General features: G+C 46.3%; 1 protein-coding gene across 2 annotated transcripts in view; it reads left to right on the forward strand.

The window, feature by feature from the left end:
- SF1 (splicing factor 1) overlaps positions 1 to 24,080 on the forward strand; it is a 92,002-nt gene that overhangs the window by 54,959 nt on the left and 12,963 nt on the right. For both annotated transcript variants that reach the window (XM_068115922.2, XM_068115924.2), the window contains exons 8-10: positions 1,325 to 1,435; positions 5,296 to 5,494; positions 23,317 to 23,536. In XM_068115922.2, the coding sequence (XP_067972023.2) occupies positions 1,325 to 1,435; positions 5,296 to 5,494; positions 23,317 to 23,536 (530 nt within the window). The remainder of the gene's footprint in view (positions 1 to 1,324; positions 1,436 to 5,295; positions 5,495 to 23,316; positions 23,537 to 24,080) is intronic.

The following is a 24,080-nucleotide window of genomic DNA, read 5'->3' on the forward strand; positions in this document are numbered from 1 at the left end:
ATACTTTCTTTCGGTTGATAAACGCCTTGGAACACAAAGCTGGCTTGGTGATGCTTATTGCTTATTCAACTTGCTTATTGCTTCAACTTGTGCTTGCAAGTTGCTTACAACTTGCTTATTCAACCTCACGACGTGACAATGGAAGCGTTGTCCTCATGAAGTGAGAAGAAATACTTTGGGTTGGCCTGCAAAGCACTCTCATTCAATACACTGTCTGCATTGCATGGTCATCATCGAGACTATGTCGGACACAAACAAACTCATTTAGGGACTGACTTGGATTCTGGGAAGAAAATTTCTGTAAAAAAAACAAACAAACAATATGTGCACAGTATTACTGTTTTTGGAGATCATCAATTTCATTATGGTGTTAGGATGGTTTATTTCACCATGTCCCAATCCAAACATGCCAAGAGTATGTCACTTATATCAACCCACATTGTACATGCACAATACCAGGGTCGTGGTATAATAATTTTGTTGTTGTAATTAGCGTGGAGGAAATCTTTGTGCCAGTCCAATAAGTTACCTTGATTACAATTAGCTAACTGTTTGGAAAGCAGAGCAGGAAGCCAGATAGAACTAAATGTAGTTGTCAGGTGTGCAAGTGTGTGCATTAGGGTGGCACTAAAAACATAATTTTAGGTCTTAGGACTTAGGGTCTCGTTTTGTTTCATCCCATGAGAGAACACTCTTAGTACATTTTCAGAGTGATCAAATCGTATTTAGAGGTTGCTCATGGCCTCAAAAGTTTCTCTACTGGGGTGGTCAACCCAACACGCGCGGTCTAACTCGCTCGGCCACCACACTCCCTAATAATAATAATAGGGTCCGTTTTTGTTTTTCATCTTAACCCATTAAAGCCCACTGGCAACAATAGTTGCCAGTGATTTATGTTCATTATTTTTGAAGTTTATGAATTATTATTGATCAGATTATATTTGTCGATGTTGCAGTTTGTTATGTATTATGTATGGACATAATAATGTAATAATAATATTATTATATAATTGTATGTAATTATACAATTTTGTATTGTATGCTCACTGCAACAAGCCATGTTGCGGTGAGCAACCCCTACATATTATACGATTTGCATAAAATTTTACGTGTGATTTATACAATAAATGGAACCACTTTGAATGATAAGACCATAATTTTCATGTTTGAAATTTTACCCCTATTTTAGTGCCACCCTAGTGTGCATGCATGACTTTGAATGCCGCCCTGGCTTGTTGTATAATTTGTGAGATGAGGATTTGTGTTTTTATCCTATAGATGTTTTGTAACTCTTTTTCTTTCTTTTTTTCCTGTCTTCTCATAGTCGAGTCCTGCGCCCTTGGCAAGCCCCTGAGGCGAGGAATGTTACAAACATGACCATCTGTGCACGATGTGGTGGTGCGGGCCACATTGCTTCAGACTGTCGCGTTGGCAGGTCAGAATATTGCAATGAAAGTTTTCTTTCGAGAAATATTTTGGAAAACTGAGATTCATAAAATATGCTTTTAAACAAATGGTTTGGTGTTTTATTAGTCTCCTATCGGTTTTGACGAGGAGGAGTGAGGGTGGAAGGAGAGGAGGAGGAGGAGGAGGAGAGTGGGAGGGAAGGAGGAGAGAGGTAGAAAAGAGGAGAGTGAGGTAGAGAGAGGAGTGAGGGTTGGGGAAAGCAGATCAGTCAGGGGTAGGGGGGAGGGAGAGGAGTGGAGGGTGTGGAAAGGAAAAGAGAGGAGGTGTGAGGGGGAAGGAGAGTGAGGAGTGAAGAGAGTGGGAGGGAAGAGTGGGGAGAATGGGGAGGGGGCATCTCGAGGTACCTCTAAAAATGTAAATACAAGTTGAGTGGACCCCACGCATAAGCAGTCCCCAAAGAGGGCATTCAAGTTATTCACAAGTTGGCTTAGCGGTTAGGGTGCCAGCTTGGGATCCTAGGATCCTGGGTTCGAATCCCGGTCGATCGCTGAATTAACACCAGGGGGGGTTGACTCAGCCTGTCATCCTTCCGAGGTCGGCAAATTGAGTACCAGTTCACTGGTAATTCCCTGTGTGTCGCAAGAGGCGACGAACAGGGTTGGCGACAGGAAGAGCATCCGGCCATATAACATTGCTTCAAAAAGGGGACCACGGTGCCCGAAAAAGGCCAACCCTGCTCTGCGGGGAAAAATGGCCTCCAAAGGTGGTTCAATCGGTCTTCTATAAAAGTGAAAATCAAGCAGCGAAATGTGCAAACCACAGTGAGCAAACCAAATGTCACACTTTCACTTGCAAAGCCACAGTTCAACATGGTGGAGATCTAAACATGATGTTTGATTCACCGTTGTTTTTTTAAATAAGTATATTTTGATAGGTATATTAATATAACTTGTATTAATATAATGAAAGTAGATCGCACAAAAATGTGAATCTATGTAATCTCGTGTAATAACAAATTGTGTATGTAAAAACAAGAAGGCAGCGCTAGCGCTGTCTCCTGTATCGCCATGACTTGCAAAAGAAGCCTGAAAGGTGCCCGCCAAGCAGCTTAAGCACTCAAGCAAGTACCCCAACAATACTGTTGAGATGCCTAGTGTCCCACAATGTCCGAATTGGAGAAATGAATACTTTTTTTTTTTTATTGTCGGAACTGCTGCTGAGGTCAATTCCAGAGTTATAAATTTGAAATTTGTTTTAGGTGAAGACATCATCCATCTTTGCGTAAATTAAATACAGGCAAGCACACTTGCGTTTATAAGGATTGCGATGTACAGTCACGTGAAAAAGTAAGTACACCCCATGTAAAGTTTTGACTTTTTCAACATATTTCAACATACAGCTATTTGATCTTCATTTCAACAATATTGATAGATAAAGGTCATATAATAAAACAAATATCATGAAACATTTACATTTTGGAGTCCATTGTATAATTTAAATAAACATAAATGCAAATTTCGCATGTGGAAAAAGTAAGTACACCCCTACATTTATCACTACTTCAAATACCTAAAATTTGAATCGGGTGCACCAGCTCAGGTGCAAATGATTAGAACATCGTTAGAGAGGATCTTGGAGGAACCTGTCTTATTCAAACCTCAGACATTTCGTTTGGGTTGCTCTTTGTTGTTGAAGGGTGCGGCGTCACCATGCCTAGATCAAAAGAGCTCTCTGAGGCCTTCAGAAAGGTTATAGATGCCTACGAGTCTGGGAAGGGATTTAAAAAGATCTCCAAACAATTTGAAATCAATCATTCGACTGTCCGGAAGATAATCTACAAGTGGAGAAGATTCCAAACAACTGCCAACTTGTTCAGGCCAGGCCGCCCCAGCAAATTCAGCCCGAGAGCAGACCGCAAGATGCTGAAAGAAGTCTCTAAGAACCCCAGAATGTCATCACGGGACCTACAGGTAGCTCTTGCCACTGTTGATGTCAAAGTGCACGAGTCTACCATGAGAAAGAGGCTGCACAAATTTGACCTACATGGGAGGTGTGCCAGGAGGAACCCTTTGCTGTCCAGAAAGAACATCAGGGCAAGACTAAAGTTTGCCAATGAACCGAGGCAAAGACCAGCAATTCTGGAACAATGTGCTCTGGACAGATGAGTCAAAGGTAGAGCTATTTGGCCACAGTACCAGAAGACATGTTTGGCGAAAACCAAAGACAGCATTAGACCGCAAGAGCCTGATACCAACTGAAAAGCATGGTGGTGGAAATGTTATGGTTTGGGGCAGCTTTGCTGCATCAGGGCCTGGGCAGCTCACCATCATAGAATCCACTATGAATTCTTCATTGTACTAGAGGGTGCTTGAGGATAATGTGAGGCCATCTGTCGGAAAGTTGAAGCTCAACCGTAGGTGGACCTTGCAACATGACAATGACCCTAAACATACCAGTAAATCCACCAAGGAATGGCTGAAAAGAAAGAAATGGAGGGTTCTGGAACGGCCAAGTCAAAGCCCGGATCTAAATCCCATCGAGATGTTGTGGGGGATTTGAAACGAGCTGTGCCTGCAAGAAACCTCTCAAACATCACACAGCTGAAAGAATTCTGCATGGAGGAGTGAGCAAAAATTTCTCCCAGTCGATGTCAGAGACTGGTAGACAGTTATAAGAAATGCCGACTTGAGGTTGTTTCTGCCAAAGGGGGCAATACCACCTATTAGAGCCAAGGGTGTACTTACTTTTTCCACATGCGAAATTTGCATTTATGTTTATTTAAATTATACAATGGACTGCAAAATGTAAATGTTTCATGATATTTGTTATATTATATCACCTTTATCTATCAATATTGTTGAAATGAAGATCAAATAGCTGTATGTTGAAATATGTTGAAAAAGTCAAAACTTTACATGGGGTGTACTTACTTTTTCACGTGACTATACAGGAATGCAGCGATTCGTATGTATGAAGATCAGCTATATTACCATTCATATTTTATGAAGCTTTATTGTTCAGAAACCGACATGTTCTTAAGCAAGGCATACTAGAGTTGAGCGGACAAAATAGCGGCATTAAGACCCGAAGCATGGCGACCTGAATGCAGGCTGACCAAAGGTAAGCTTGTTGGCGTAAATGATTTTCAAAAACACCCGTTAACATCCAGATTTCATTCATGCAATACCTTGGAGGTCGATCAGTGTTGGGGGGGGCGCTCGGTTTCATGGTTTTGGTGTTATGGAGGAGACAAACACACACACTGCCTTTTATTATTAGCCATAAATGGTGCAGAGGTAACACACATCCTTTGAGGTATCCAGTCTGGGTTTCATTATCAGCCTGACTATAAACTGATGGAATGGTGCTTTGCATGCGAGGCATGAGTGTGTGCCATCCCGTGGTTGGATATCAAGCTGGGTGTCCTATCTGCTGGCATGTTTTTTTGGTATAATGTATTGAGGCTCGTGGAGAAGCCTCAAACACAGGATGTAACAGAACGAAAAGAATAGTTGAAAGGTGGTGGGAGCACACCATCAGCAGGATTAAGGGACAAAATAGAGGTAGATTTGGAGAAATAGGACGTGAGGAAAAATGAGAACAAGGGGAGGACACGGGGTGGACAACATGGATAGTGGATACAGCTGCAAATTCTCCATCACAAAAATGACATGAAAGGAGAACACTTCGGAAATGTGACTGGGTGGGTTATTTTGCCTTTAATGCTCCTTGGATCATTATGAAGAATGCTGCACCAAAGAGATTTCTGGTCTACTCGGTAAAACATTGTAGTTTTTGTTGGCCCTGGCATTATTTGAAGGTATCCCAGTGTGTGACGTAACTTTAAGATCAGTGTTGTGATTCAAGATGTTTGTTTGTTTGTTGCAGTGATCAGATAGGTGGTGGTGCTGGTGCTGGTGGCGGTGGCGTTGCTGGTGGTGGTGGGACTGCTGGTGTTGGTGGAGGTAGTGGTGTGCATGGGGGGCCTCATGATCGTGCCCGTATGGATGAAGAGTACATGTCCCTCATGGCAGAGCTGGGCGAGGGCTCTCCACCACACTCGGGTGCCATGCAGAGTGGACGGCCGGTATGATGTTTAACCTCCTGACAATATGCAGCACTGCCAAAGTAAATATAACCAGAGCTGTTTTATGCGTGTTTTGTTTTAAGATTTGTGTACAGAATCCATATTGTAGATTTTCATTTTATAAAAATAAATGTTCTGAAGTTTAACGGTTATTATTTTTTATTTTTTTTCTTCACTATTTTTTTATTTGGCATCTCTTCTTTGTCTTCTTCTTGGGGTAACCTTCAAAGGGCTCTACCAGATTATCACAAAGATGAAATTACATTGCAGGAAAGGTGTGGCAGGTCCATGTTTCAAAAACTGACTTGTCGAGACAAGAGCATATCTGTTGATCTCCAATTGGTGGATTAATCTCTCCCTGTAGGGTTTCTTGTAATACTAGAGTAGCTCATGGTGGTTGAGTATGCACTTTATTGTACAGACCTAAATTCTTCAGGAATCCACTAATTGAAGGTCCAGGAACAATATTTGGTTGGTAACACATTTGCCACTGACGGCGAAATAGCTGAAATGGCCACACCCCTTTTTGGGCCACGCCCCCTTTTTTGCCGTGACTGTATCTACAGAACCGTTGGACCTAGGAGGTTGCCCGACCACTCAAAATTTGCGCAATGGCCACATTATGGGGGGTCAGTAATACATTTTCATATCCAAAAGTCAATGGTTTTTAAGATAATTGCCAAAAACCGATTTCAACATGTTACGAACTACAATATTATTCGTAATTGTTCCTGTTCCTGTTCCTATTGTTCAAACTGTCCACAACCTGTCAAGATCAAGACAGCTGATTGACATCATGAATAGGTTGAACTTAGCCATCAGCTATGATTCAATGAAGAGGATCAACGCTTCGGCTGCCCAAAAGATGGTGGAGGATACCCTACCCAACAGATGTCCTGTATCGTCAATGATCTCTGAATGGCATGTTGTCCAAGGCGCAATGGACAATTTTGACCATACAGAGAACACAGTTTCAGGAAAAGATGGCAGCCATGACACTGTTCTAGTCATATTTCAGAACCAACCGAGAGATAGCGATTCTGAGGACATTCAGACGACAAGCTGCTCAACACCACTAGGAAAGAGAAAGTTTGCTGGTGTGCTGCCATGTCAGGTCATTGAGAAGTCACACCTTGTCAAAGGCACTGGTGATATACCGGAGACATTTTCAACTACACCATACAAGGATAATCGAAAGCACAGTGTTGATGATGATTATTTCCTTTGGTGCATGGCAAGACAGAAGTACACCGATCGTGAGGAGGGCTCTTTTCCTAGCTTCACAGCAACAATGAGTGCACTCCAGGATCCACTTAAGTTTGATGTTACAAAGACGTCATTTGTACCCATCCTTCCATATGTCGCAACCGAAATGGACACAATATTTACATCCATGATAAACTTTCAGGATGTCTTGAAGCAGAAGAATGCCGTGTCAGGGGCATTGTGGTCTGATGAAGGGGTGTATGCAATCGCCAAGGAAATCCAGCTGTTGAAGCCAGATCAGTTTGGTAACATATTCCTTGGAATGGGACCTTTTCACATGGAGAAGATTGTCATCGCTTGCCTTGGGAAGTTTTTAGGCTGTATCGGTATTGATCTGGCTTTGATTGAGACTGAAGCCTTTGGCAAGCTCGTTGTAGAGAATAGTGTCATGACTGGAGGTCACTATTGCAAAGGCAAGGAGGGAATGAGTCTTGTATCAGAGGTGATGACAGTTCTTATGTTTGAGAAGTTTCAACCTGACCAGGACAGTACTAGTTGTGAATTAGACCAGCAAATAGAGACCATGGAAACTAAGATGCAGCAGGCTTTAGATAGTGACCATACAGAGTTCAGAGAGATTTGGGAAGAAAGCAAGATCTTACATGCAGACTTGAAGAAGTATTTCACCGAATGGAAAGAAATGGCCTGTAATGAGAATGTGAGGTACTGGAGCTTGTTTCTGGATGAGCTGTATCCTATCCTGAGAGATCTTACACACTCTATTCGGCAAGGCGATTGGCATCTTTTCGTTTCAGCTGTGCGGAGGTGCATGCCTTTGTTCTTCGGGTTTGGCCGGACAAACTATAGCAGATGGGGTACGCTGTTCCTTGAAGATTGCCTGGACCTACAAAGGAAGTTCCCGGGTATCTACAGATGCTTTACAGATGGTGGATGGGTGATGTACCACACTACCCGACAAGGCAGTGCAGTAGGATTTGACATGGCACTCGAGAAGTGTTACAATAAACCCGCCAAGGTTGCTGGAGGTATCATTGGGATGACCAGACAGAAAGAAGCAGTAGCCTTATGGAATCTCCTAAAGCATGAGAAAGATCTTCATGTGGCACAGCTGCTGGAATGGTGCAACTTGGGAGACAAAGATGACAGTGAGCTGAGCCTACACCATGAGTTCAATCCAAGTTCTACGAAGATTGGCCATGTTCGTGCAAAGGCCCTTCTGGATTACATAAAATCCATCAACAATCCGTTCGACGCTGGAATCAGACTTCAGAACATCTCTACTGGAGCTGACATTCCCCAGGAGGTTGTCGACGGATTACTTGAATGCCTGGAAATTGGTGAGAAGAGTTATGAAGAGTTTGTTGAGACCAGATTTCAGGATAAGGAGAAGCACCTACATGATACAATCCCTACCAACCGCAAGACTGTTTTCGTGAAACGTACTTCTACTCCGTTCACAGCGAAGAAATCGATGGCGAAAAAGGATGCAGCGGAAACGGTTAGGTACATTGACTATGCTAGAGAAAGAGGGTACAGCATGCTAGAACTCCTGAAGTATGAATTGACCAGCACATCCCAGTTCCTCACCACTGAATGTAAAGATGGCATCAAATTGAAGAAGCCCCATAAAGCCTCCTTAGCCAGGGAACTTGTCAGTCGCCTTCCACAGGAGACGAGGAATGTAAAGAGTGACGCTCAGATGACAATAGTGGACTTCATGGCACTTGTGCGTAAACTACCGATGAAAAAGATGGGCCTTCACACATTCGGGGAATTGGCTGAGAGTCTTTCCAACAGGATTCTTGCTACAGGCTCCGTGTCCACAAGAATAGACATTATTTTTGATGTTTATCAAAAATCATCAATCAAGCAAATGGAACGGGCACAGCGAAGTTCCTCAGAACAAATCACAATCACCATTGGGTCTGACAATCAGAAACTCCCTGTCGATCTTGATATGTTCTGGAGCTCAATGTTGAACAAAGTTCGGTTGCAGGAGTATGTCTTCAAGTGGATGCTGCAGAATGTCGAGTCGGACAAGGAAATATTCTTTGGAGGAGTATATGGGGGTGAATGCAGGAAACTGTTAGCTGGCACTGAAACACAGATCGCAGAGCTCTCAAGCAACCAAGAAGAAGCCGACGACAGAATCATGTTCCATATTAATGATGGTGTTGTGAAACACGGGGTTCAATCAGTCTTGGTCGACTCGCCTGACACAGATGTCTTTGTCAACCTCATCTTCCACTTCAACACAACCTGGCAACTACAAAAGCTGTACGTGAAGCTTGGTAACCGGAAAACAAAGAAAACTGTACCAGTCCACATGTTGGTTGATCAACTGGACAACGGTTTGGTGTCGTGTCTCCCAGCCATTCATGCTCTCAGCGGTTGCGACAGTACCAGCAAGGTGGGTCCAAAGCTGTCTGGCCTGAAAGCATCCATCGATCTCTCCCTACTGGAAGGGTTTGGTGTAGAAGAACTGTCACCACAGATAACAAGCAATGCTGAAAAGTTCCTTGTGTCTGGATTAAAGAAGACCGACTGTTCCACTTTCGATGAATATCGATGGGAGCAGTACCACAACTCCAAGAAAGAACTGGACTTCAACCAGCTTGTGTGCTGTTCATCAACGCTACGAGAACACATAAAGCGAGCATTTCTTCAGTGTAAGATGTGGTTGCAAGCCCCAACTCCTGCCGTCACCAAACCAGATCCACTCCAGTATGGGTATGAAGCAACGGACGTTGGCATAACACCAGTGATACTGCCAGTATCGTGCAGGCCCGATGACCTGCCTCCTCCATGCAAATGCCCAAGAGCATGTATGAGTACCAAAACGTGCACTTGCAGAGACAGGAACATTAAATGTGTCACGTTTTGTGGCTGTAGTAAAGGCGAAAAGTGTAGAAATCCAAATAAGTAAATTCCAAAATAGGATGATGCAAAAGGTATAAGTGTCATATAATGTTGTGGCCTTGGTGGTATCATACAATTGTAGTTCGTAACATGTTGAAATCGGTTTTTGGCAATTATCTTAAAAACCATTGACTTTTGGATATGAAAATGTATTACTGACCCCCCATAATGTGGCCATTGCGCAAATTTTGAGTGGTCGGGCAACCTCCTAGGTCCAACGGTTCTGTAGATACAGTCACGGCAAAAAAGGGGGCGTGGCCCAAAAAGGGGTATGGCCATTTCAGCTATTTCGCCGTCAGTGGCAAATGTGTTACCAACCAAATATTGTTCCTGGACCTTCAATTAGTGGATTCCTGAAGAGTTTAGGTCTGTACAATAAAGTGCATACTCAACCACCATGAGCTACTAGAGTATAAGGCAAGAGTGTCAATATTTGTAACGATCCACTTTGCGCAGAATAGACCCTCAGCATTTAGCTGCATTATGCACAGCGATAGACCTATTGATAGATGTTTTACCCCTTAAAAGGGCCGTGCACAAATATGCTACTGTTTTCTAACAAATAGGTTGGTTAAGGATGTTTGGTTGCGAGTTTGACATTGTGTTTTCACATAACTGGGAAGATTATTGTTATCTTCTTCCTCTATCTCAGGTGACTCCCACTTCCTTGCTTGAGCAGTGCATCAGTTAGCTTTGGACAAGATGTATTCTGGATGGTATGGTCGTAGGCCTTCAGTTAGCTGTTTTTACAGCGTAGCCCATAGGGCAAAGCAGTCCAGAACAGTGTTTGTCCGTCCGTATGGACGTATGTCCCCTCAAACGTATACCAATTAGAGCTGAGGATCTGGTCACATGACAGGGTGATGTGATTATGTCTGATGTCATTACGGCTCTGACTCTCCACACCACCATTTTCATTCCGATTTCGTTCAGGCGAAACATATCGTCGAACCTGTCATACAGTGCATTCAGAAAGTATTCAGACACCTTCACTTTTTTGTCCCCCGTCACACCGCGGAGCGAAAGGAGGACTATGGTTTTCCCCTCAGTCCGTGCGAACGTGCGTGCGTCCGTGCGTGCGTAAGCGAAGGACCGAATTCTAATTTGGTGTGTGGGTGCAACCCACGTCAAAATCCAAGATGGCGGACACCATATATATATGTCGGAACCTTGTGAGCGAAATATCTTGAAAAATAAATGAACTAGCTTCTAATCTGGTGTGTGGGTGTACCTACGCATAAGGAAGAACGCTATTGAAAATTGGGTCGCCACGTCAAAATCCAAGATGGCCGCCACCATATATATGTCTGCACCTTGTGAGCGAAATATCTTGAAAAATAAACGAACTACTAACTTCTAATCTGGTGTGTGGGTGTATCTACGCATAAGGGAGAACGCTATTGAAAATTGGGTCGCCACGTCAAAATCCAACATGGCCGCCCTGCGTCCTCCACTTTGTCAACTCACATCACTTCAACGACGGGGGACCTAGGCGTAATGCTTGTTCACATTTTGTTATGTTGCAGCCTTTTGCTGAAATCGTTTAAATTCATTTTTTCCCTCATCAATCTACACTCGACATACCCCATATACGAATCTACCCCATAATGACAAAGAGCAAACAGGATCTTAGAAAGTTTTGCAAATTTATTAAAAAGAAAAAACTGAAATCACATTGACATAAGTATTCATACCCTTTGCTATGACACTTGAAATTTAGCTCAGGTGCCTCCCATTTCTCTTGATCATCTTTGAGATGTTTCTACACCTTGATTGGAGTCCACCTGTGGTAAATTCAATTGATTGCACATGATTTGGAAAGGCACACACCTGTCTATAAAAGGTCTCACAGCTGACAATGCATATCAGAGCAAAAACCAAGCCATGACGTCGAAGGAACTGCCTGCAGACCTCAGAGACAGGATTGTGTCGAGGCACAGATCCGGGGCAGCTCGAGCAGGGCAGAAATTTGACGAACTGACTTGTTGGAAAGGTGGCATCCTATGACTGTGCCACATTGAAAGTCACTGAGCTCTTCATTACGGCCCATTCCACTGCCAGTGTTTGTCTATGGAGATTGCATGACTGTGCTTGATTACATGTGTATATATATATTGTTATAGATCGCGGTTAGATGTTATAGACCGAGCGGTGGTGTAAGACCGCGACCTAACAACTCACCCGATTCACCCAGAACTTTGGCCGTATCGCACCGTAGCTGCTCAATGAGGGAAAAGACAAAAACGACGCAATGCAAGAGGAAAAGGAATTAAAACGAGAAGACGTACAGACGAGTAATGGGGTTTATTATTTACACACACAAGCAAAAAGGAGCAATCAAGTTTATTTACAACACATAAGACGCAGGTGACACAGTGCAAATACTAGCTTATCTACAGGCTTAACTTATCCCATGACAGAACAAACAAAAGACACTGACTCACGCGGGGAATTGCAGGAATCGCAGGATGTGGATGGCTGGAGGGAGAGGGAAGTCCAAGGGGGGTCATGCAGCACGATCGGCGCGTTTAGCAGCCGCCGTTCCTTTTCGGCCCTGCTCCAAACCGCCGCCCAGGCCCCAAGCGGCTGCCGGGTGTCGCTGCTGCTCCCGCCTCCACTTGCCTTGCCAGGCCTTGTCCCACTCGTCTGGTCCAAACCCTCCACTCTTTCTTGGTCCCTCACTCTGACCACCGACTCCTCACCGCAACCAACTCTGTGCAACCAACTCTGACCAACGGTGCAACCAACCCTGACCAACGGTGCAACCAACTCTCTGCGCAACCAACTCTGTGCAACCAACCAACTGTCCAACCACCTCTCCTTTTACTTCCGTGCGCGCCTTTTTATAGCGCCTCCAGCGATCACGCCCCCGGCGCTTTGGACACGCCCATCGGGGCGCTCACCTCGGCCCTGGCTGGTCGCACGACCCTCGGGCTCCGCCCCGGACGACGACGGGCGGGCGCGCCCCTCCTCCCCTCTGACGAGGTGCGACACGCCTTTCTTCTCCGACCCGAGCCTCGTGGTCAATGGTGGTTATTGGAGGGGAGGTAATATGGGCAATCGAGGCTCGCCAATGACGAGAGGGGGATGTAATATGAGGTCATTGGAGGTTTTGGAGGGGATGGAAAGGGAGATTTTTGGGGATGGGAAGGAAAGGGGGTCTATTCTCTTTCACTGGTGCAATGGAGTACTTTTAATTAATGGAAGACACAGCCTTACGCTAATACACAGAATAAGAATATAACTGTCAAAAGAAAGGATATATCGTGTCCTGCATGTATGTTTTATGGACTAACTACGGAAACGCCCTTTGACCTTTATACAACCACAAACGGAGGGAGGAGGGGTGATATTTTACAACAACCTTTTACAACAACATTTTACCACAACAACAAAATAAAAAAACATTCTCATATCCACAACACTGCACCCTCCTCCCCTTAGGCACGTCCCGGGCCTATTACTTTTACCTTAGTGTGGCACGTAGGTGTAGTTCCCTCTACTTTTAACCTGACCCTGAGTGCGACAGTTTTAAAACATAAATAAATGTGTCCCGCTGCTCCATTGCACCCTGCCTAACAGACTTACGCCCACAGTTAACCGAATTGCGGAATGGTCTTCAAACTATACACTGACGGTGGGAAGCATTATTTACACTGACGCTATTTTTATTTACAAAACTAACCCAGGACCTGTAATTGTTCTTTCTTGGGGGGGAGACAGTCTGTTCTGCATCAATGCACCATTAAAGCACCCAAAAACGCACCAAAGCACCCTCAAGCACCAATCGGTGCACAGTCATCACTGTTCATGAATAAAAATAACCAAACAACCCCTAACCCTGCAGGTGTCTCTTGCTCTTCGGCTCCCTCTGCTGGTTATCATTATTTCTTCCAGTTGTTGTCATTTTCATTTGCTTTGCTTACTGGCGGCCTATTTGCAATAAAGCTTGCCCAAACGTGTCCATTTTATTTATCTTTATTTATGGCCCACAGGGCCGACTACGTGTGGTTCACCTGTGGGGCATCGGTGCCCTGTGGCCAAGGTCCGCCAGCAAGATTTCGGGCCCTCATGGCCGGTTCCAGCAGAGGGGCCTTGCCCCAACCCATGGGGTCCATAAGTGGTGCTCGGCCACTGACATGTGGTCCATAATGTGGTGCATCGATGCAGACAGCTGGTTCTGGGAATTTCGGGCGCACAATGGCCGACCCACGCACGCTCCCCTCGGCGCCCAACGGCGCTCAGGTCCTCATGTGGGAGACAAAAAGGGGGGACAAGACAGATGAGCGAGGGGTAAGGTCTCAAGGGTACACATCAAAAAGGCAATGCAAGGCGAAATGCGTACGGAGGGCGAAGTGAGAAAGCTCGTCCCTACCGTACGTCACCCCCCTGTTACCTAGCCCACCCTTGCCCTTACCCCATATGTACAAAACCTACACATTACCAATTCGTCACTACTGTCACGTCTTCCCCATATTTCCCCTATATCAAATTCGTCACCACAATCCCTCTACTTCAAAAATTTGCCATCATCAATTCATCATCAATCCTCATAAGGAGGCAGAGATGGAACATCAAAGCACAATGTCACACCCACGTCATGATGCGTCTCACATTCCAAACATTTGCACAATAAAAAATAATAAAACATGGCATGGTGTGGAGTTCCTGTCACCTCCGGTGAGTGGGTGCAGATGGTGCGAGGAGATCCTTCATCCTAACTATCCTCTAAATGACTTTAACACACTTTACACTACCCGGGGTCTTTCTCCGGCCAAACCATTGGCCCTCTTACACTATGGGTTCTAAAAACCAATTCCCATTGGCCAAACTGTGGTGCTTTTCAATTTGGGGTCTCACTCCCCCGATTCATCTCCCGGTGCCCTCGCACAATTTCTGGGCCGCGACGTGTAGCTCCCCCAACAGGTCTACCCACCTGCACACCTCCACCACTGTAGTTGCCACCCGAGCTTACCTAGCTCCTCACCCTAACCTATCTAACTGGGGGCAGCCCCTCTCCTGGCTCTGTCACCCCATGGTGCCCTCTGGCACTGGGCTACCCGGGTCCGTCCTCCGGATCCTCGGGCCCCATCCACAACAACTACTACCGGCTCCCAGAGCCCACCTGCGGCCTCACCTGGCCGACATCCTTACAGTGGTGGAGTGCCCAAACCAACTACACACACTAACAGGCTACACGCCCAGCCATTTCCACAACACTAATGCACCCATCCAAACATCATTCTTCCAACCGCACCACAGATGCCAATATCCAACCACAATTTACCTGTACCCTCTACCTAACTCTTACACTACCCGCCCCGGGTATCCGTGATGGGGGGTCCACTCTTCCCCCATTCACACCTTCGCACCATCCACTCCACTCCACAATTTCCGCCATACTCACTCCACGACCATCCATTCCAATACTCCATACCATTTATTCCATACACCTGTCCTCCATTCACCTGTCGTTGCACACCTGTGCAATCTCACCTGGTGCCACCTGCACCCTCCTCCTCTTTCTGGACCAGTTGGTCAACGCAACACACATCACCATCACTCACTCATACACTGCTCCACACCCCTGTTCAGTTGCACACCTGTGCAATCACGCCTGTTCCATTCTCACCTGTTCAATCCTCACACGCACGGCATCATCTCAGCTAACTACTCCCCTCTGAAACTTGCGCTTCCCAGTCGTCCCTTTAAACTATTGCGCTCCCACGTCATTATAATCCACACTAATCTACCTGCGTCCCCACTACAGGTATCAGTCACTAACTAAACTTAACGTTACCTAATGTCAATCTCTTCTAGATCCCTATCATTATCCAAGCCCTCCCTGGCTCGGTTGTCATAGCCACCCCATAAACTATTGCGCATTTGCCCCCACCTGTGAGGGATGGTGGATTTGCCATCCCACCACATCGGGGGTCTCTCTATCAATTTTGCTCGTCCAAATTCCAACCAATTCAAAAATTTTCCATTTACTGCCAATTCTACCCACTATTATAAATTTCGTATCAAATCACTACCATCATCGTCCGTCTACTTATTACATCCTCTCGGTGCGCCATGACATCATTAAACTCGGTTTCGCAAAGCCGAGCAATGAATTCGGGTGGTTTGGTTGCCTGCAGGTTGAATCCGTCCGGCTTTCGGTTCAAGGGAGGTGGTTTGGTTGGACCGAGATTCCACGCACCATCTCGGCGCGGCACCTTGCGGTCCCGGGCCCGATGGCTCAATCTCCCCCGGTCGGAATCCCGTCCCCACGAGGGGGCACCGTTCCGCCTCCTCCCACTCGCCCTTGAACCGGACCGGTCGCCTCGCCCGACAAAGCCCGGACTCGACCGTGCGGGGCGGGGCCAAGCCCGAATCGGCAACGACGCTTCGAAGAGAAACGACGCAGCTTCGATCGGCGCCGGGCCTCGCACCCAACCAAGCACCCCTCGCACCGAGTGCTCGCATCGGCTATCCGTCGCTCTAACCACTAAACCGGTTACCATCGATGCTTCACTTGCATGCTTACAAGCATACGCTACCCCTTTCACCCTCACAAAACCTGGCGTTCCAACGCCGTCCGTACATTCCACCAACGCTCTCTCTGTTACACACCACACCTCTTGCGCACACTTCGGTCCACACCTCTCATCCGTTACGTCCTCCGTAACACTCACCATGGGCGTGCACTCCGCATTGCTCTCACTCCCTGTGTCACACCCCGTACACACCGACGTGCATTCTCGCTCGCACTCGGTTTCACTCCCACACTTTATAACACACCCACTCGCCGACGCACACTTTTTCCTCCCACGCGTGCCATTTCCACTCACTCGGGACCCTTCACCAACGCCCGGATGCTTCCTCGATCCCAAGCGCGCGAAAATTCTTTTGTCGCTAAACATCCTCTTACAAAATCTACCCGCACAATATACAGCACGACTCACCTGGGGGATCCTTTTCTCCACGCGAACCTGCAAACTTCCATTCGGGTTAAGCACAGCATCGTGATGTGAGCAGGGACTTTGTACATATTCCATTTCTCCCTGCAATTCCCGGGTTACCTCCGTCATCTCTTCAATTTTAATTCCCGCTACTGCTTTTTCTTTATTAACCTCGGCGACCGTTGGCTTTAATAAAATTCCCTCTACCTCATCGGTCGCCGGCTTTTCCAAACCCCGTGTCGCGATCTCTACCCCCGTCATTGTACCCGTGCTTTCCTCCGCTTCGTCCAACCGGCGCTTCTCGCCTCGCGTTACCTCCTTGTGCACCCCTGGGACCCTTTCGCCCAACTTGCGGTCTCTGTCCCTCTGCTCCCTTTCCTCCCTATCGGCCCTCATTCCGTTTATTGTTGCTTCAATTTGCTCACTGTGAGCCTCCATTTCCTTACTCAATTTCTCCCCGTTTATTCTCAGCATCTCGGCGAATTGCGCCATGAAGGCTTGCATTTGGACCACCGTTGGTAGTACAAAGGGTGCGGCCGCAGCTGCCCCCTCAACCACGTGCGCGAGGCTGCCATTTTGTGCACCTGATACACCCTCAACCACACCTTCTTTACTCTCCTCCACCATTTTTTTTCCTAAGTCCTGGGTCGATTCTACCCCGTCTATCTCTCCCACCGGCATCCCGTCGCCTTGAACAGCCATGGCGCGATTTCAAAATTCGGATTTTGCTTTAAAAAAACAAATTTCGGCAGCTCGTAATTTTGACCAAAAATTTTTTTTCTAGATGTTTTAAAAATTTGGTTCGGGACCCGAATCCCACTCCTGACACCAATTGTTATAGATCGCGGTTAGATGTTATAGACCGAGCGGTGGTGTAAGACCGCGACCTAACAACTCACCCGATTCACCCAGAACTTTGGCCGTATCGCACCGTAGCTGCTCAATGAGGGAAAAGACAAAAACGACGCAATGCAAGAGGAAAAGGAATTAAAACGAGAAGACGTACAGACGAGTAATGGGGTTTATTATTTACACACACAAGCAAAAAGGAGCAATCAAGTTTATTTACAACACATAAGACGCAGGTGACACAGTGCAAATACTAGCTTATCTACAGGCTTAACTTATCCCATGACAGAACAAACAAAAGACACTGACTCACGCGGGGAATTGCAGGAATCGCAGGATGTGGATGGCTGGAGGGAGAGGGAAGTCCAAGGGGGGTCATGCAGCACGATCGGCGCGTTTAGCAGCCGCCGTTCCTTTTCGGCCCTGCTCCAAACCGCCGCCCAGGCCCCAAGCGGCTGCCGGGTGTCGCTGCTGCTCCCGCCTCCACTTGCCTTGCCAGGCCTTGTCCCACTCGTCTGGTCCAAACCCTCCACTCTTTCTTGGTCCCTCACTCTGACCACCGACTCCTCACCGCAACCAACTCTGTGCAACCAACTCTGACCAACGGTGCAACCAACCCTGACCAACGGTGCAACCAACTCTCTGCGCAACCAACTCTGTGCAACCAACCAACTGTCCAACCACCTCTCCTTTTACTTCCGTGCGCGCCTTTTTATAGCGCCTCCAGCGATCACGCCCCCGGCGCTTTGGACACGCCCATCGGGGCGCTCACCTCGGCCCTGGCTGGTCGCACGACCCTCGGGCTCCGCCCCGGACGACGACGGGCGGGCGCGCCCCTCCTCCCCTCTGACGAGGTGCGACACGCCTTTCTTCTCCGACCCGAGCCTCGTGGTCAATGGTGGTTATTGGAGGGGAGGTAATATGGGCAATCGAGGCTCGCCAATGACGAGAGGGGGATGTAATATGAGGTCATTGGAGGTTTTGGAGGGGATGGAAAGGGAGATTTTTGGGGATGGGAAGGAAAGGGGGTCTATTCTCTTTCACTGGTGCAATGGAGTACTTTTAATTAATGGAAGACACAGCCTTACGCTAATACACAGAATAAGAATATAACTGTCAAAAGAAAGGATATATCGTGTCCTGCATGTATGTTTTATGGACTAACTACGGAAACGCCCTTTGACCTTTATACAACCACAAACGGAGGGAGGAGGGGTGATATTTTACAACAACCTTTTACAACAACATTTTACCACAACAACAAAATAAAAAAACATTCTCATATCCACAACAATATATATATATATATATATATATATATATATATATACACACCTGTCAGCAATGGGTCTGGCTGAAACAGCCGAATCTACAAATTACAAGGGGTTTCCACTTATTTGTGTGTATGTATGTGTATATACAGTTATACACAACACAACAACAGGCATTTTATGGCCATTTTCCCTGCAAGAGCGGGGGTTAGCCTTGCGGTCCCCATGACAATGTTCTCCATTTGCCATATTTTCTGCATCTCCCCTTGTTAACCCCCTTGCCCGCATTTCTTCTTCGACCATCTTTAGCCAAGTCTTTCTCGGTCTTCCCCGTCCTCTACTTCCTTCTACATTCATTTCCATCACTGTTCTCAACCAGTCACGTTCATCCTTCCTCAACACATGACCAAACCATCTCAACCTGTTTCTCTTCACAGCATCCATCACAGGCTCTATTCCCATCATCTTTCACAATTCATCATTTGTCTTCCTCTCTCTCAACGATACTCCACACATCCACCGAACCATTCGCATTTCCACCCTTTCCAGCCTTCGTTGCAGCTCTACGTTCATTACCCATGTCTCGCTCCCATAAATCATAACACTTCTCACACATGCAGCATACACCTTTCCCTTCAACTTCAACGACACTCCCCTCCTCGTCAGTATGCCACTCAGTTCCCGAAACTTCTTCCATGCACATCTCACTCGAGCAACCGTTGCCGAGTCTGATCCACCTTCTCCAGTCAGCATGTCTCCTAGGTAACAAAATGTTTTCACACCTTCCAGCTTCACGCCGTCTCCAAGATCCAACTCAACATTTCTTCCATCTGCAGCTCCCTCTGTGCACACCTTACACTTGAATGTAGCTGCCACACTGGTTAATGACCCTCGCAAACCACTACATTTTTGATGAACCCACTCAGCGCACATTAAAAAAAAAAAAACACCTTTAATAATAATAATAATAATTCATTTATTTTGTATAGCGCTTTTCCAGAAGCCCAAAGGCGCTTTGACAGAGTGGCAAACATAATGCATAACAATACATGAAAACAACAATTGCAAAAAGACAAGAATCAATAGGGAAATATTTAAAGCAAAAGGAGGGAGAAGGAGAATGTGCGCTTTAGAGGCCATTTTTCCCTGCAAGCGGGGGTTGGCCTTTTTCGGGGACCGTGGTTGTTGTTGTTTTTCGGTCCCCTTTTTTTGAAGCAATGTTTTACGGCCTGATGCCCTTCCTGCCGCCAACCCTTTTTGTCGCCTTTTTACGACAAGCAGGGAATTACCAGTGAACTGGTACTCAATTAGCCGACCTCGGAAGGATGACAGGCTGAGTCAACCCCCCCTGGTGTTAATTCAGCGATCGATCGGGATTCGAACCCAGGATCCTAGGATCCTAAGCTGGCACCCTAGCCGCTAGCCCAACACCAGGGTCAGCGCACATTGGACATTGAATGGAATTCACTCCGACACCCTTCCTGCCCACAGCACACGGCCACTTCCCAGTTCTTTCCACCTCACCACATGCTTTACCACTTGCCATCACCTTCGTTTTTCCGATATTCACCTTCAGACCTTTTGTCTCCATACATTCCTTCCAGTTTTTTTTTTTTTTTTTTTTTTTTTTTTTTTTATACAGAGTCGAGGCTCGTGAAAGAGCTAACATTTATCAAACAAACAAATCAAACAAACAAGCAAACAAAGTATATAAAAAGGGGAGCGGTCGACAAGATGGGGAGAGAAGGGGAGGAAGCACACAAACACAACATTTGAGAGCAGGGACATCAGGAGATGTTTTTGGAGGGAGAGGGCCTAGGGGGAGGCAGGATAGGTATAAAACGGAAGGACACCAAGGACTTCCAGGAAAGAAGTCAAAAGTCACCTCAAAAAAGTGGATTTGGGGTGAAATTAGCGGGGTAGAAAAGATCAAGGTTTTGGATTGGGGAAGATAAGAGATGGTGGTGAACAGCCATTTTAAAGACCTGGAGGGAGGAGTGGGATAGAAGAGAGTGAGGGAGTTTGTTCCAGAGGCGGGAGAAAAGAGGAATGAAGGAGTGAAGGTGAGCAGAGAGTCTTGATTTTGGCAGTTTAACCATAAGAGGGTTGCAGGCAGATCTTGTGCGACCTGCAGGAATATTTGGGGGACAGAGCCCAGAGAGAGCTGGGGGAGGAAGGCCGGAGAGGAGTCGGTAGAAGACGGAAAGACCACCAACCTGCCTGCGGTGATTAAGTGAAAGGCCCTCGGAGATAGCGTCATCGCAGGAGATTCCAATAATTCTGAACGCTTTGGTTGTTCATCTTCTCCTTCAGTCCATCCATACTTTCTGCAATCAACACCAGATCATCTGCATACAACAACTCCCACGGTAAACCCTCCTTTACGTTCCGAGCCAGCACCTCCATCACAACTACAAATAGTAGTGGACTTCGTACCGACCCCTGATGCACTCCCACCTTAACCTCAAACTCACCACTGTTCCCGTCCTTCGTCCTTACAGCTGTGCGCGCTCTTTTGTACATTGCCATCACTACTCTGATCAACCATTCCTCCACTCCTAACTTCCTCAATGCCCATGTCACTACTTCACGTGGAACCCTAACGAATGCTTTCTCCAGATCAACATACCCAAGAAACAACTTCTTCCTCTTCTCAGTATACTTCTCCTGCAACTCCCTCACAATAAAAAGTGTGTCTGTCGATCCTCTTCCTGGCATAAATCCAAACTGCATTTCGTCAATCTTCACTTTCTTCCTTATCCTCCTCTCCAACACCCTTTCCAATACCTTCATTCCATGCTCCAATAACTTTATCGCTCCATACGAGCCACAGTCCAGAGGGTCACCTTTCCCCTTGTACAGAGGGACGAGGGTATTCAGTTCCCAATCCACTGGAATGCGGCCTTCTTTCACCACCAGATTGCAGATCTCTGTCATTCTCTTCACACCCCAATTTCCCGCTGCCTTCAACATATCTCCCACAACTCCCGTTGGCCCTCCCGCTTTTCTACTCTTCATTGATTTTATCGCTTCCTCAACTTCCTTCTCGGTTATCTTCTCTGCCGGTCCTAAAACTGGGTTACTCTCTGTTGCCATCCCATTCATTCTCTGCATTCAACAGTATTTCCATATATCTCTTCCATCTTCCTTTAATTCCATCTGGGTCCACAACGATTTGTCCCACTTCATCCTTCAAGCAATTCACCCTCATCACATCACACCTCTCTTTCGCTATCCGCTTTGCAATCCTGAATACCGCTCTCTGGCCCTCTTCCAAATCCAAGCGTTCTCCGAACTTTTTCTTACATGCCTCCTGTGCCTTTGCTACCTCTTTCTTTGCAGCCTTCTTGGCTGCCTTATAACTTTCATGCTCTGCCTTTTCTGCCCCCATACCCTTCGCCTTCTGCCACTCCTTGAACTTCTTCCTCTTCTCATCAATCTTCTTTCCAACTTCATCATCCCACCACCATGTTTCCGAGTGCCTCGGTGGTCCTTTGGTCCATCCACATACCTCACCAACGGCTCCCAACAGACTATCTTTCATTGACATCCAACCACTTTCAAGCTCAACCACATCATTCTCTACCATATTCAGCCTCTCTTTTAATGCCTTCCTCACTGTCACCTCTTTCAACCTCCACACCTTCATTCTCGGTTGGTACTTCACCCGCCGAGTTCTCCTCGCACCTTTCACCCTTATGTCGCAGACAACCAAGTGGTGCTGTGAAACAGCCTCCTCCCCCGGGATCACCTTTGTGTCCCGGAGGTGCCCCCTATCTCGCCTACGCGCCAGCAGGTAGTCAACGGTTGTCGTCGACCCACCTGACGTACATGTAACAAGCTTATTATCCTCTTTCTGGAACTGAGTATTACAAATCAGCTCCATCAGCAAACTCCAAAATCCTTTCACCTTCTCCATTTCTCACACCATATCTGTAACCCCCATGAACTCCCTCAAAACCGGCCATACTCCTTCCCACATGTCCATTTAGGTCTCCTCCGACCACAACAACTTCCTCATCTTTCACGTTTTCCATCAGCTTCTCTATAGCACACCAGAACTTGTCCTTGTCTTCATCGCTCCGACCAACCTGCGGAGCATATCCTGAGATGACGTTCACCAAGAGCTTTCCAATCATCATTTTCACCATCATCAACCTATCACTCACTCTCGTCACACTCACCACACTGTCTACAAACTCCTCAGAAAACAGGACACCAACACCATTCACTCCTTCTGGGCACCCTTGCCACACTAACTTGTATTTCTGTCCCTGCCGACCCTTCACCATTCTCACAGCACTTCCCTTCCATCTCGTATCCTGCACACAACATATGTCCATATGTCCGAAATATATATATATATATATATATATAAATAAATAAATTAAAAAAACATAAATAAATAAATAAAAACATAAATAAAAAAATTAATAAATAAATAAATAAAATAAAAAATATATATATACACACACACACACACACACAAACGTTTTGGTTTTTTTCCCGTACTTTTTCATCAGTCTGCAATAATAGATTGGGTGCATGCTGGCATATGTCTGTCTGCTGTGACTTTCCATTTTATATTTGCCCTTCACTGTTTTTACAGATGACTGGGAATCGCCCCCCTTGGATGTGTGGACATCAGGATAAACCCCCAATGAGTATCCATGGGCCAAGCAGGCCACCCCACTCGTTTGGTGGTCCAGGGCCACACCAGAGTGGGAGTGGAAATCACCTTGCACCTCAGCAGGCTTTGCCTTGGATGCATTCACCACAGCAACAGCAACAGCAGCGGCTGCCTCCCCCTGTGCCCATGCCTCCCATGGGTAAGCGTAAACCTGGAGGTTCAACTGGCTGATCCAGGCCAGGACATCATAATTGCACGTTTTGGGCGACTAATCAAAGTGTATCCCAAATTTACAAAGCAACTAGCATCGGATCTCATAGTGGCATATAGCTATCAGGAAGGGAATCTAAATGAGAAGCAATGGCTTAGAAGCCATACTCTTCCGTTCGGACCTTGGTTCTGGTTTTATTTTCACACGTAAAACAATGATGTTGTGCTTTATCATTGACTTTTCCGGCCTGTATTTTAACAATTTGCGTCATCACTGTACATCTGATTTTGGAACATTGTGTAGCTGTGCTGTGAAAGCAGGGTGAATGATGCTTGTGGTGTGGACTTTCATTATAGTGCTTCAGTGATGCGTTTTTGAGAAGTGTGATTGCACTCGTCATTTTTGTTGTTTGAAGTATTATTTCCACGAGACGCACCGATTCCTTAAGGGAGCGGCTCGGGCATCATGTTATTATCCTGATGATTATTACTATGTCGGCCCAAGTTTGGTGGGGAATTTAAATTGGTGATAT

This window comes from Myxine glutinosa, chromosome 5 (assembly GCF_964187855.1).
Source record: "Myxine glutinosa chromosome 5, kmMyxGlut1.1, whole genome shotgun sequence".
NCBI classification, from domain to species: Eukaryota; Metazoa; Chordata; class Myxini; order Myxiniformes; family Myxinidae; genus Myxine; species Myxine glutinosa.